We start from the raw sequence: 11,771 nt of genomic DNA, 5'->3' as shown, positions 1-11,771 counted from the left end.
AAATGGGGTTTTTCATTTGAAATTTAGAAAAGAACAATTGAAAATGAGAATTTTTTTTTATAATTCAGAAAATATCAATTGAAATTGAGATATTCCATTTGAAATTCAGAAAAGAACAGTTGAAAATGAAATTTTTTGTTTGAAATTCGGAAAACTACAATTGAAAATGAGATTTTTCGTTTCAAATTCAGAAAATTCTAATTGAAAATGAGATTTTCAATTTGAAATTCAGAAAATTCCAATTGAAAGTGAGATTTTTCATTTGAAATTTAGAAAAATCCAATTGAAAATGAGATTTTTCGTTTGAAATTCAGAAAACTACGTGTATGGATGTTTTTCAACATTAAGTTAAAACAAATAACATAGAAGGTGCATCTCATACAAGATAAATTTTCAATAGCGGGTCGAGATACATAAAGAATACGTGTAAATCATGACAACCCGCACGTCGAGATGCGTATTCTTGTAATAAAATAAATATTCTTTGGTTAAAATTAATTGTAATATTATCATTTTAATTTACTTTTTTTCTCATTTTCAATTGCATTTTTCTGAATTTCAAATGAAAAATCTCATTTTCAACTGGAATTTTCTGAATTTCACATGGAAAATCTCAATTTCAATTGATATTTTCTGAATTGAAATGAAAAGTTCTCATTTTCAATTGAAAAAGGTGTAGTCGAGTATTGGAACTTACATGTAATCAAAATATTTTTTAGGTTTTCAAACTTTATAGACCATTATTCCAACCTCCAGTTATAATTTAACCATTTAAGGGCCCTTCAGACGTTCACACTTTGCGTACGACAAGTCTAATGAAAAAGTAAAATGAAATTCCATCCGTATGATAAAAAAGAGAATAAAAGTCGTATGAATTATATTTTTCTTGTTTACACGATTGGTATAAAACAATAACAAAGTAAGGTGATAACAGCTGTTTCACTTTTTTCGTATGTGTTTACATAAAAATACATCACTGATCTAATGCGACTTGCTTGCTTTTAGAATCATTTCAAAAAATCAAGAGAGCCATACGTTTTCCATCCGTATTTTCTCTCGATATGTGATGGTTTCATTACATATTGCGTTTAGACGATTCCATCCGTTCTCTTCTACACAAAATTTTGACAGATCATATTACTTGTGTGCTCGTGTGAAGGGGGCTTTAGGAGTTCTCTAAATCAAAATAATTTTTGTGTGAAATCTGTCATTATATATGGGCAATTTCATATCAAGTGAACCAACTCCAAAAATCGATTTTGAGGAAATTTGCACCATGGTTAGTACTATTGGATGGTAGGCCAGATGCTATCGGTCCAGAACTGGCGAACTTAGAGTGAAATCGGAAGACATCGATTTTTAAAGTTGGGTCACTTGACACGAAATGACCCATATGTATCTTTACGATAAAATCACCCAGACATTCATAAAATGGGGGTATGGCATGAGAACACAAAACATATAATTTTAGTCAAAGTATAACATTTTAGTATTATTCATGGCTGCCAACCTTATGGTAAATATAACGGTTTATTTCGGTAATGATATTGTAGTAATAAGGGTAATTTTGCGATACCGGTATTTACCCCTATTTCGTAATTACATTTTCTTGACAGGGACTAAAGTTAGCTCCTGTTCTTTGACAACAAATCGTTAGAATTTTAAATTTTGATATCTAAAATGTTCTATCAATGTTGCCCTGTGTAATTAATACAAATTTGTTTAACACTAGGCTTTTATTTATTTGTACAATAAAACAAAAAACAAAACAAATTGTTTACTAATACTTACAAATTTGCAAATGTTTGCATTTGTTTCCATTGTCTTTTTACATATTCATTAAAACAAATTTACTTCCTATATTTAATAGAAATTGTTTATTTTATACTAAATATTTTCAATGTATTTGACATTCTTTATTTTGTAGACACAAACAACTAAATATATATTTTTGTTTACAATTAAAATTCTGACATTAGAAATTCTGCGATCTGGCAAGATTTGTGCTATATGTTTTTATTAGTATTTCTCATTCACTTTTCTTACATATATTGTTGTTTTTTTTTTTTTTGTCAATATTTTTGGAATACACATTTAGAATATTTTCTAAATACAAATTCGGATATTGTTTTTTAGTGGAATTATTATAAATATATTTAAGACCAAAAATAGTTCAATAAAAATTTTATAAAGAAATACATAAAATAAATATATTATACAACTAGAATTTTAAATAAAATCAGCAAAACTGTGTAAATAAACAACATAAATATTATAATTAATTAACAACGTAATACTTTTACAAATTCTTAAAAACTTTAATTAAAATTTTAAAGTATCTAAATGAAAATAAAATTATTTTTATTTGCCAATACGAAAATCAAATATTATCCATATTCGGAAGGTAAAATATAAATTTATATTTTTATAAAGGAAAAATTACTACTTGTTAATGAATTGTCTACATTGTTTACAGTATTGCATGTCTCTTAATTGACAGGTGACCACCGACCGGTTACTAAGTATTTTCTCATTAACAGTTAAACGAGGTAAGGAAATGTGTATTATGCATAATGAATGAGAAGTTATTGTCTATTAATTAAATAAATATTTAAAAAGATAAAAATTACAAAAAAAACAAATGTTATAAATTAAGTACTGTTATAATTCCAAATGCAGGAGAAATGCGTTTTAGCAGTTAGCGGGGAATTTAAGAAGCGTTTGAGATTTCTGGCATTTTTCCAGGTAGAATTATTTGCAATAAACATTAAATATTTCACATATAAAATGGAGTAGTCAAGTCTATAGTCTAGTCTATAATATAGTCGAGTCTATAATCTAGACTATAGTCTAGTCTACAATATAGTCTATAGTCGAGTCTATAATTTAGACTATAGTCGAGTCTATAGTCTAGTCTATGGTCTAGTCTATAGTCTGGTATGTAGTCTAGTCTATAGTATAGTCTATAGTCTAGTCTATAGTCTAGTCTATAGTCTAGTCTATAGTCTAGTCTATAGTCTAGTCTAGTCTATAGTCTAGTCTATAGTCTAGTCTATAGTCTAGTCTATAGTCTAGTCTATAGTCTAGTCTATAGTCTAGTCTATAGTCTAGTCTATAGTCTAGTCTATAGTCTAGTCTATAGTCTAGTCTATAGTCTAGTCTATAGTCTAGTCTATAGTCTAGTCTATAGTCTAGTCTATAGTCTAGTCTATAGTCTAGTCTATAGTCTAGTCTATAGTCTAGTCTAGTCTAGTCTAGTCTAGTCTATAGTCTAGTCTATAGTCTAGTCTATAGTCTAGTCTATAGTCTAGTCTATAGTCTAGTCTATAGTCTAGTCTATAGTCTAGTCTATAGTCTAGTCTATAGTCTAGTCTATAGTCTAGTCTATAGTCTAGTCTATAGTCTAGTCTATAGTCGAGTCTATAGTCTATCTAGTCTAGTCTATATCTAGTCTATAGTCTAGTCTTAGTCTAGTCTATAGTCTAGTCTATAGTCTAGTCTATAGTCTAGTCTATAGTCTAGTCTATAGTCTAGGTCTATAGTCTAGTCTATAGTCTAGTCTATAGTCTAGTCTATAGTCTAGTCTAAGTCTAGTCTATTAGTCTATAGTCTAGTCTATAGTCCTAGTCTATAGTCTAGTCTAGTCGCTAGTCTATAGTCTATCTATAGTCTAGTCTATAGTCTAGTCTATAGTCTAGTCCCTATAGTCTAGTCTATAGTCTAGTCTATAGTCTATTATAGTCTAGTCTATAGTCTAGTCTATAGTCTAAGTCTATAGTCTAGTCTATAGTCTAGTCTATAGTCTAGTCTATAGTCTAAGTCTATAGTCTAGTCTATAGTCTAGTCTACTAGTCTAGTCTATAGTCTAGTCTATAGTCTAGTCTATAGTCTAGTCTATAGTCCTAGGTATATAGTCTAGTCTATAGTCTAGTCTATAGTCTAGTCTATAGTCTAGTCTATAGTCGAGTCTATAGTCTAGTCTATAGTCTAGTCTATAGTCTAGTCTATAGTCTAGTCTATAGTCTAGTCTATAGTCTAGTCTATAGTCTAGTCTATAGTCTAGTCTATAGTCTAGTCTATAGTCTAGTCTATAGTCTAGTCTATAGTCTAGTCTATAGTCTAGTCTATAGTCTAGTCTATAGTCTAGTCTATAGTCTAGTCTATAGTCTAGTCTATAGTCTAGTCTATAGTCTAGTCTATAGTCTAGTCTATAGTCTAGTCTAGTCTATAGTCTAGTCTATAGTCTAGTCTAGTCTAGTCTATAGTCTAGTCTATAGTCTAGTCTATAGACTAGACTATAGTCTAGACTATAGACTAGACTTTAGACTAGACTATAGACTAGACTATAGACCAGACTATAGACTAGAATGTAGACTAGACTATAGACTAGACTAGACTACAGATTAGACCATAGACTAGACTATAGACTAGACTATAGACTAGACTATAGACTAGACTATAGACTAGACTATAGACTAGACTATAGACTAGACTATAGACTAGACTATAGACTAGACTATAGACTAGACTATAGACTAGACTATAGACTAGACTATAGACTAGACTATAGACTAGACTAGACTAGACTATAGACTAGACTATAGACTAGACTATAGACTAGACTATAGACTAGACTATAGACTAGACTATAGACTAGACTATAGACTAGACTAGACTAGACTATAGTCTAGTCTATAGTCTAGTCTATAGTCTAGTCTAGCCTATAGTCTGGTCTAGTTTATAGTCTAGTCTATAGTCTAGTCTATAGTCTAATCTAGCCTATAGTCTAGTTTATAGTCTAGTCTATAGTCTAGTCTATATTCTAGTCTATAGTCTAGTTTATAGTCTAGTCTATATTCTAGTTTATAGTCCATTCTGTAGTCTAGTATATAGTCTAGTTGTTAGTCTAGTCTATAGTCTAGTCTATAGCCAAGTATAAATTTTTCTCTCTAACAGCAAATAGTCTGGTCTCTGACATCTGAACCTAACATTCAATAATAGGTCTTTAAACTATGCTTTGTTTATAGTCAGTACAGAGACATGCCTTCTTTTCAGCCAGTTATGGCACTACATAGTTCTCTTAGTCTCTATTTTCTTCACTATATATGTAGTTCGTTTTTCACAGTCCTACTTAATGTGCAATTTTATATTTATTTAACAACATTTAATACAAATCGAATTAAATCGATTATCTATCACGTTAATCCGATTATGAAATGCAAATGCAAACATACAAAGTCTATCACTAGCTCTTATACGACGAATTAGCATCTCCTAATCCGTTTTTGTTTAAAAATAGACGACAAAATACTCATATAACTCTTATCTGCACGAATGGGAGAAAAATCAATTATAAGTATTAAAATAAACTAAAAATACTAGTTAAATGGGATTTAATAAAGTTATACATATACCAGTATTAAGTAAATATACATATGTATGTAAGTTTAATGCTTGTCACTGTACACAAGCAAAATAAAAGAAAAACAAGTAAGAAAGTATAGTCGGGCGTGGCCGACCATATGATACCCTACACCAGTTATGAATATTAAATGTGATTTGTTTTTCATAATAAAGCATTTATCTTCAATATTCCCTTGTTCCAATACATTTAAGCAATTTATGGATAAAAAACTAATTTTCTGAAAGAGGCTTTATATGGGGGCTAGGGGCAAATATGGACCAAGCCCGATAAAATTTTGTGAATATATTTATATTTACATAATATTTTATTGTGCTGAATTTCATCGCGATATTTGTGTTTATAAATTAATTTGGGACATTCAAGTAATTTTCTGAAGGGGACTTTGTATGGGAGCTAGGGTCAAATGGGGCCCGATCTTTATGAAATTTGGCAGGGTCATCAAGACTTCTATAAAACTTAGTTGTGCCGTATTTTATCAATATATCTGTATATTTTACATAATTATGAGCTCAGAAGCCCTTTTCGGGGGGTTCTGTTCTATGGGGGCTAGGTGAAATAATGGACCGATTTTAACCATTTTCAATAGCCTTCGTCCTTGGGTCAAATAAAACGTGCGTGCCAAATTTCATCCAATCATCTTGAAAATTGCGACCTGTACCTTGCGCACAAGGTTTACATGGACATCCAGCCAGACGGACGGACGGACGGACATAGCTTAATCTGAGAAAACGATTCTAAGCCGATTGGTATACTTTAAGGTGGGTCTAGGACGAATATTTTTGTATGTTACAAACATCAGCACAAATCCAATATACCCTCCCCACTAAAGTGGTGTAGGGTATAAACATTATGATGATAAAAAAAATTAAATACGAATTTTAACTATTTTCTTCGTTGGCATTGTTCTGTAGCTATCTGGCTGTATCTTCATTCAAAATAAGGATTAGATGTTTCCGTAACTAACCCACAAGTATTTTAATTGTAGAAACAAAGCTCATCTCGTTCTTAATAAAACACCCTACACCTTGTATTCACAATAACATTTTTAATCATTGACTTCGGGGCGAAAACTTCGGTAGAATTTTATAATAGAAAAGACTAGATTGGATTCGATAAACTCTTTGTGGAATGACAATTAATGCAGTAAAATCTGTATTTTATTGATGTATTTATCTAAAATGAAAACTGATATGGAAGCAGTACATTACTCATTGTTGACAGCAACAACAATAAAATCCTATAGATTCCAACAATGAACTCCGATAGATTCCTCCAATTAGAGAATCTTGCGATCTGGAAAACGACAGAACTGATACTTGTTCACTGTTAAGAGTCTGTCTGCATTATAGGTAAACATGTTACGCCGTGAAGGCTAGCCACTCAAAGCCAAAGAATTTTCTACCTATCAGCTTATCTTCTTTTCTCTTGAAGAAACTTGACAGATGATAGGAGTTGTGTTGAGCACAGCTTGCTGTTTTTTTATATAGAGGCACTTTCAATAATATAAAGATTGAGACGATTAGGGTTTCGCTTGTAGAGCTCAGGGCTTCCTGGTGAAGTGAATTAACGACTTCCTGAAGAATTGTAAACTTGAACCAAGGTTATCGTCGAATTACAAAAAGGATTACCAGAAGGATACAGGGAATGTTTTATCGCTATATTGTGGCTACTAGCGGCTAACGGTATTCTAAGACTATTTGAATCTAAAGGTAGGAAGATCGTTGCCTATGCCAATGACGTGATGTTTTTGGTTAGATAGCATCGAACTATGTTTATCTAGAGGAGCTAAATATTTAGGGGCTATCCTTGACAGCACGACTTCGTCGAAAGATAGAATACTCAGGAATACATATGCAAATATTATATAGGAAAGAATCGGGGACTGCAACAAGATATAGTTAATCGGATTTACACGTCGGTTGTCAGGCCTATTTTGAATTATGGTTGCGTTTTCCGGTGAGAGGATTTGATAAAGAAGAATTATCGGGAGATGCTCAATAAAACTCTAAGGTGTGCCTTGGACATCATTCTGTACCTGGCACATATAGAATAAGTCTTCGTTAGTCAAACCATCTGTACGAAGCAGGACTACTAGGTTATGATAACTCGACCCGTGGAATTATAATTTATGGTTTAACGACTCTTTACCATTAGTAGTACGACTCGTGCCATTACTAGTATTCCACAAGCAGCCTTGGACATCATTCTGTACCTGGCACCTATAGAATGATTCTTCGTTAGTCAAACCTTCTGTACGAAGTAGGTCTCCTTGAACATGGCAACTCCCCCTGTGAAATTACAATTTATGGTTTAACGACTCGAGACTTCGGGGAAACATCTCTGATGGAATTTACAACTAGGGATGATTAGCTTGTATCCGATAGACTGTTTGATGGGTTTGCAACTTTCACCGACGGCTGCCGTCGTCTACATCTCTGACACTGATATAAAAAAATCCTTCATACTCCCTGACAAATATAGTGCCTTCTGAACAGAGATCCTAACAATCTGGAAAGCGACGGAACTGGTACGTAATCATATCGATTTAGGGTCGGTTGTAACAATTTATGTCGTTAGTCAAGCTCTTCTTAAAGCATTGGCATGTCACATGGTACATTCAGGACTGGTTGTAGATTGAATAAATGCCCTTCGGGACATTATGAGACTGTTTACCATTAGACTGTGCTGGGTGCTGCTGCACTACCTTATGCTTGGTAATGAGGTTGTGGACGAACTACCTAGATAAGGTTCGAGCCTTAATATAGATGACAGGGAAAGGTGGGTAAAAAAACCCATCTGTCACTACTATAGGTTGATATCGGAGAGAACCCGTGAAATCATAAACCAAACCTGGAATAGTAAAATGGATTGTAAAATATTAAAGTCCTTTCACTCGATGAGAGGACTACCGTGACACTTATAGAATTGGATAAGCGCAGTCTAAGGATTCTCACAGGGATGCCTACAGGGCATTGTCCTTTGTCAGTAAGTGGAACAGTAATATACAGGACTATTGCAGGTTATGCGAAGACGCACAGAAACTAGAGACGATCATGCAAATAATTTGCAAATGTCCTAGAATACAGGAACTCAGGTTTAAATGGTTGGTACATGGGTTCCATGACGAAGTGGGGGAAATTGCGGGACTTAACACACGAAGTCTACTAGGTTTTATCAAGAGAATTAGTAATTTATTTGATTGGGTTTTATATTCTGTCAAATTTCTTTCTTTAGGAAATCGACTCGGTAAATCTTCTGGGTTGAAACCCCTTGGGATATCGACCTGTTTCCATTCATCTCTTCTCTTTACTTACGCTCTTGTTTGTTTTTCTAGTGTTTTGCTTTTCTATCTTTGAATCTTAACTTTCTACGAATAGACCTAATTGTCTCCGAGTTGCACCCTTTTATAGTGAATAACCCATATTAACCTAAAACAGGCACATGTGAGTCCTATTGGTCCCTTTGCAACACCTGAAAAGATATTAAGTGTTTTGCTTCTCTATCTTTAAATCTTAACTTTCTGCGAATGGACCTTATGGTCCCCAAGTTGAACACACGAATAAGCTGATCCGTTACGGGAAGTAGAAGCTAAATGAACCTCAAAGTTGGTAGTAGTACAACTAATATAAACACCATTGTGGTGTAAATCAAGAGTGGCTGTTTCTAAGCTAACTACAGTGCTTGCTAAAGGCGTCAAGCCGATCTAACATTGGCTGTGAAGTTGCTGTAAGACCGTTGATTGAACAGTTCAAATAAATGGCTTTGTTTGGATTTGGTACATTGCAATATACAAGAGACCGACGTGACTGACATTTATAGGTTTTCAACAACGTTCAGATCTAGGTTGTTAATCGATCTGTATGTTACTATTACAAAAGATTTCTGATAGATTCCGTAGTTCCATCGATCTTTTATAGGTTATGTGATGATGTTGAAGAGAGATGAGATGTCATCTGCTAAGTCTTACCAGTGGAATAGGTTACTCTTTTCAACGTCTTACTTAGGTGTAAATTCTTATCTCTTTCTAACTTATGAATGATATTTCCAGTTTGTTTTGAAAGGAATTACAATATTTAATTTTAATATTATTAAGTAATTAGTTAATTATTTATTGTTTATTTTCTTCTATTTACAGATGACTCCAAAAGAAGACAGCGTTAATGGTGAAACACTTCTTTTGGATTTAAACGATGACTGTCTGCTGGAAATATTAAAATATTTAAATATACACGAAACCTTTACCCTCTTGGGTGGCGTTTGCAAAAGAATTGATGATATTATATACGAAAGACTGGCATTGATAAAACATTTAACTATTAATCTTAGAGATCCTCCGGCATTCACTAACCAACAACTAGAAATTATAGGACGAAATTTAAAAAGTCTTTACATTAGTGCTGGTTACTCTTTGTCTTCGCCCTTAACTCTTAATTACCTACAACCCATTTGCTGTCAGGAGTCTCTACAATTCCTGACTTTGCATTATGTGCAATTCGATGAAAATTATCAAAAATGTTTAATGAAAGTGGCCGCTCAACTAGAATTTCTCGATTTAAGTTATTGCCAGTTGACAGACGAGTTGCTGCAGCCTATATTGGAGAAGTGTTGCAATCTTAGGGCATTAACTATTTTTGGAAATTATAATTTAAGATGTACATCATTGGTGGCATTAAAATCAAGGGACTTAAAAGAGCTTAAGGTTGAACAGAATTCGAATTGTAAACATGAAATAGAGAAATTTATTACGAAAAATCCTGAGGTCACTGTGACGATATTTGCTATTGGTTTTTTGGGTCATATTAATTCGAAAACATATCAGGAGTAGAGTAGCATAATGACCGTTTAAGTATGGGAACATATTTTGAGGTTAGATAGTTTGGAATATTTTTGGTCTGTTTACTTTCAAGGGATTTCAACAATAAAACTAAATTCCGGTAATAAATTAAAAAGAAATCAAAACCATTTTTTTTATTTGTAAAACCCTTTATTGTGTAAAATTTGAAATTAAAATATATGTATTTATTTATTTATGTATGTATTTCTTTTAAAATTTTATTATTCTGTCCAGTGCATTGAGAAGCATTAAATATAGATTTAGAACAAAGGGTTTAGTTTTGTTATATATATGTATATATTTTTTTAAATCTACATTCATATTGATATTAATTGTTGGTTTTCTTTGTTAAACTAACAAAATAGATTCGATGACCGTTTGTAAAATTAGATCATGTCATAAGTGTTAATATTTAACAAATAAACACAAATACTTCTAAAACTAATGCACTAGATTTACATAAAAAACTGCTTTAAAAACATTATTTGAAGGTGGAAATTTTGAAAAATAAAAACTTTTTAGCATTACAACAGGGGAGGGGGACATATATTAAGACGTAATAATAATAATAATAATAATAATTTTGCAAACAAAAATACACACACAATTATTAATTGCTTACTAAAAGTAAATACAATATATAAAAAAACTTGTAATAAAACATTAAAGTAATATGAATATAAAAAAAGTACAATTATTAATTAAAAACATAAATTTTGTAAAACGAGAGATAAATTCTTACAAAACTGTTAGGGGGAATTAAAACATAATTTAAAAGAAGAAAAAAAGTTAAACACATAAATGGTGACGTATTTTCCGCTTGAAAGATAGTGGCTTGGAATTTCAATTATTTTTTTTTTTTAATTTTTCTTAGCATAGAACTCGCGTATGAGACGTTTCAAGTATTTCTCTTCACGTTTGTATTCGGCCAACTGACGTTTTAGGACCTCATGACGTTGACTAAGTTCCTGTTCTTCAATTTGTATGATTTCCATTTCGAGCTTCTTTTTCTGGCGATAACGAGTAGCAGCATTTTTATTTTGTTCCTTCTTACGTTTTTTACGATCTTCAACACCACGCCCATAGGGACGAGTACGTTTCTTTGTACCGCCACAAGTGCCAGAAGATTCGTTAAACGTTTCGTTTGAGACAATTTGTGAAGGAGAACAACTGCCGGACGAGGGCATCCATTCATCATCGGTGGTTGTGTAGTCTACCGTGGAAGGAGCCGAAATCGAAGATTGCGATTCACTCTCTTCGAAGAACTCATTGGCTGCGGTCTTGAGTATATCATCGATTATTTGTGTATTCAAAACAATGTCATAATTCGAAGAGCCATTGGAGGATGGCGACGAAACAACGCTCGATGATGCTGTATCAGTTGTACTATGATGGTTATTCCAATTGTTGAAGACGAATTGGTTTTGAACTGGAACTGGAGAAGTGGGTTCTGATGCCGCGGTAGTTTGTAAAACATCATTGATCTGTAAATTAAGAGATTAAGTTTAGTTT

At 32.5% G+C, this 11,771-nt stretch overlaps 2 protein-coding genes across 5 annotated transcripts in view; one reads left to right on the top strand and one right to left on the bottom strand.

Annotated features, from left to right (window-relative positions):
• The first annotated feature begins 2,057 nt into the window (after positions 1-2,057).
• On the top strand, positions 2,058-10,459 carry LOC119604333. 2 transcript variants are annotated; one of them, XM_037956902.1, is made up of 3 exons: positions 2,058-2,404; positions 2,501-2,549; positions 9,561-10,459. In XM_037956902.1, the coding sequence occupies exon 3, from the start codon at positions 9,561-9,563 to the stop codon at positions 10,248-10,250; it is 690 nt and encodes a 229-aa protein (XP_037812830.1). In that variant the 5' UTR covers positions 2,058-2,404; positions 2,501-2,549; the 3' UTR covers positions 10,251-10,459. The 2 variants fall into 2 exon arrangements, with proteins under 2 accessions (XP_037812830.1, XP_037812829.1); XM_037956901.1 differs by having other exon boundaries at positions 2,060-2,404; positions 2,477-2,549.
• Positions 10,401-11,771, bottom strand: part of LOC119604332 (activating transcription factor of chaperone) — a 72,549-nt gene continuing 71,178 nt past the window's right edge. For 2 of the 3 annotated variants that reach the window (XM_037956898.1, XM_037956900.1), the window contains one exon: positions 10,452-11,743. In XM_037956898.1, the coding sequence (XP_037812826.1) occupies positions 11,120-11,743 (624 nt within the window). In that variant the 3' untranslated portion in view covers positions 10,452-11,119. Of the gene's footprint in view, positions 11,744-11,771 lie in introns of all 3 variants that reach the window. The other variant, XM_037956899.1, reaches the window with a different exon arrangement.

Source organism: Lucilia sericata, unplaced genomic scaffold (assembly GCF_015586225.1).
Source record: "Lucilia sericata isolate MDLA Ls3-8-SP2 unplaced genomic scaffold, ASM1558622v1 Contig000383F_arrow, whole genome shotgun sequence".
Classification (NCBI taxonomy): domain Eukaryota; kingdom Metazoa; phylum Arthropoda; class Insecta; order Diptera; family Calliphoridae; genus Lucilia; species Lucilia sericata.
This window is presented reverse-complemented; position numbering and strand designations above follow the sequence as displayed.

Coding starts and splice junctions, on each gene's coding strand:
- LOC119604333 (XM_037956902.1), top strand. CDS start 9,561: ATGACTCCAAAAGAAGACAGCGTTAATGGTGAAACACTTCTTTTGGAT.